Genomic DNA, 2,257 nt, shown 5'->3' on the forward strand with positions numbered 1-2,257 from the left:
TAGTTGATATTTTGACCTTAAGACCACTTGAGCCGTTACACATGGATTTGATGGGTCTTACTTAGAGTGAGAGCCTCGGTGAAAATAAATATATAATGGTCACTTTGGATGACTACTCTAGATATACATGGATCATTCTGTTGAGAGACAAAACAGAAACCTTCGACCGTGAGAAGAAACTATTTAGATGACTACAAACAGAGAAGAATTCCTCTATCTCTCATATTCGTAGTGATCATGGGAGAGAATTTGAAAATACTAATTTCTCTTCTTTTTGTGATGAACAGGAGATACATCAAGAGCTTTTAGCCCCAATCAATCCACAGCAAAATGAAATTGTGGAGAGGAAAAATAGGACAATACAAGAGATGGCCCGCACCAAGTTGACTAACAAAAAGTTGGTGTTATACTTTTGGGGAGAAGCTGTCAACATTGCTGAACATATCTTGAACCGTGTAGTCTTTCGTCCAGGTCCCAAACTCACTCCCTATGAGTTATGGAATGGAAAGAGAATGCCAAGAAATTCGATAGCGAGAGTAATAGAGGAATATTTCTAGGATACTCATCGAATAGCAAAGCCTACAAAGTTTACAATCTATAGACTAAAATAGTGATGGAATCAGTCAACGTAGTTGTGGATGACAACTCTAAGGAGTTGACCAAGACGGAACTTGACAACCTTATCGGGAAGGCAGAAGAAAACTCAACCGATCAAGAGGACACGGATTTACTGGAACTTGCTACACCAGGCTCAGTTTCACACCATGAAAAAAAGCCCTCTACAAGAATCAGCCACAATCATCCAATGGAGAACATCCTTGGCAAATTGGATGAAGGTATTAGATTAAGAAAATGTGTTTTAAATCAAGTCTCATACATTTACTATTTGTCTTAGGTTGAACCTAAAAAGGTGGAAGAAGCCTTACAAGATGAAAGCTAGGTCAATGCCATGCATGAGGAATTGCACCAATTCACTCGAAATCAAGTATGAGAGCTAGTTCACAGACCTAAAGATCACAACATCATTGGAACAATGTGGATCTTCAAAAACAAGTCAGACGTACATGGAACTATTGTTCGAAACAAGGCCCGACTAGTAGCACAATGATACACATAAGTTAAAGGAATTGACTTTGACGATAACTTTGCACTAGTAGCTCGTTTGGAATCAGTTCTCATATTGCTAGCAATTGCAAGCCATTTAAATTTTAAGCTTTATCAAATGGATGTTAAAAGTGTTTTTTTAAATGGCATACTCAATGAAGAAGTATATGATGAACAACCAAAGAGATTTTATGATCACTTGTTTCCTGACCATGTTTTTAGGTTGAAGAAAGATCTTTACGAATTGAAGCAAGCACCTCGAGCATGGTATGGGAGACTAATTAAATACTTGCTTGAAAATAACTTTGTAGGAGGTAAAGCTGATAGAACACTTTTTTTAAGAAAATCTGGTAGGCATCTACTTATTGCTCAAATTTATGCAGATGACATTGTGTTCGGTTCCACTCTTGACAAACTGTCACATGACTTTTCCAAACTAATGAAAAATGAGTTTGAAATGAGTATGATTGGGGAATTAAATTTCTTCCTTGGGATTCAAATTAAACAAACTGAAGTAGGGATTTTTATTTCACAATCTAAATATGCTAAAGATCTTGTTAAGAGATTTGGCATGGTAGGGAAGACACATGCTCGCACTTCGATGAGCACTTCGGTTAAAATATGTTCAAATTCTACAGGTAAAAGCATTGATCCTGCTCTGTATAGAAGCATGATAGGAAGTCTTCTTTACATTACTGCTAGTAGACCTAACATTGCTTTTAGTTTATGTGCTTGTGCACAATTTCAGGCTAATTCTAAAGAATCACACGTTACAGCAGTAAAACGAATCTTGAAATACCTAAGTGCTACTGTTGACTATGGCATATGGTATTCAAAAGATTCAAATCTGAGTCTAGTTGGCTATTTTGATGTTGACTATAGAAAAAGCACCACAGGTGGTTGTTTTTATGTCGGTAGCAATCTGGTAGCATGAATGAGCAAGAAGCAAAACTACATCTCCTTGTCCACTGCTGAAGCTGAATACATCGCGGCTGGCAGTTGTTGCACTCAACTTCTTTGGATGAAAAAGATGCTTGAGGACTATGGGTTCTCTCAAGATACTATAAATGTACTGTGACAATTCAAGTGTAATTAGTATCTTGAAGAACCCGGTGCAACACTCAAGAACCAAGCACATAGATATAAGACATCA

General features: G+C 37.2%; 1 protein-coding gene across 1 annotated transcript; it reads left to right on the top strand.

Moving 5' to 3' along the window:
• Positions 1-613: 613 nt before the first annotated feature.
• LOC109019829 (uncharacterized mitochondrial protein AtMg00810-like) lies at positions 614-2,038 on the top strand. The gene is made up of 2 exons (XM_019002207.2): positions 614-836; positions 1,743-2,038. The coding sequence occupies exons 1-2, from the start codon at positions 614-616 to the stop codon at positions 2,036-2,038; spliced, it is 519 nt and encodes a 172-aa protein (XP_018857752.2).
• The last annotated feature ends 219 nt before the right edge of the window (positions 2,039-2,257 follow it).

This window comes from Juglans regia, chromosome 10 (genome assembly GCF_001411555.2).
Source record: "Juglans regia cultivar Chandler chromosome 10, Walnut 2.0, whole genome shotgun sequence".
In the NCBI taxonomy this organism is placed as follows: domain Eukaryota; kingdom Viridiplantae; phylum Streptophyta; class Magnoliopsida; order Fagales; family Juglandaceae; genus Juglans; species Juglans regia.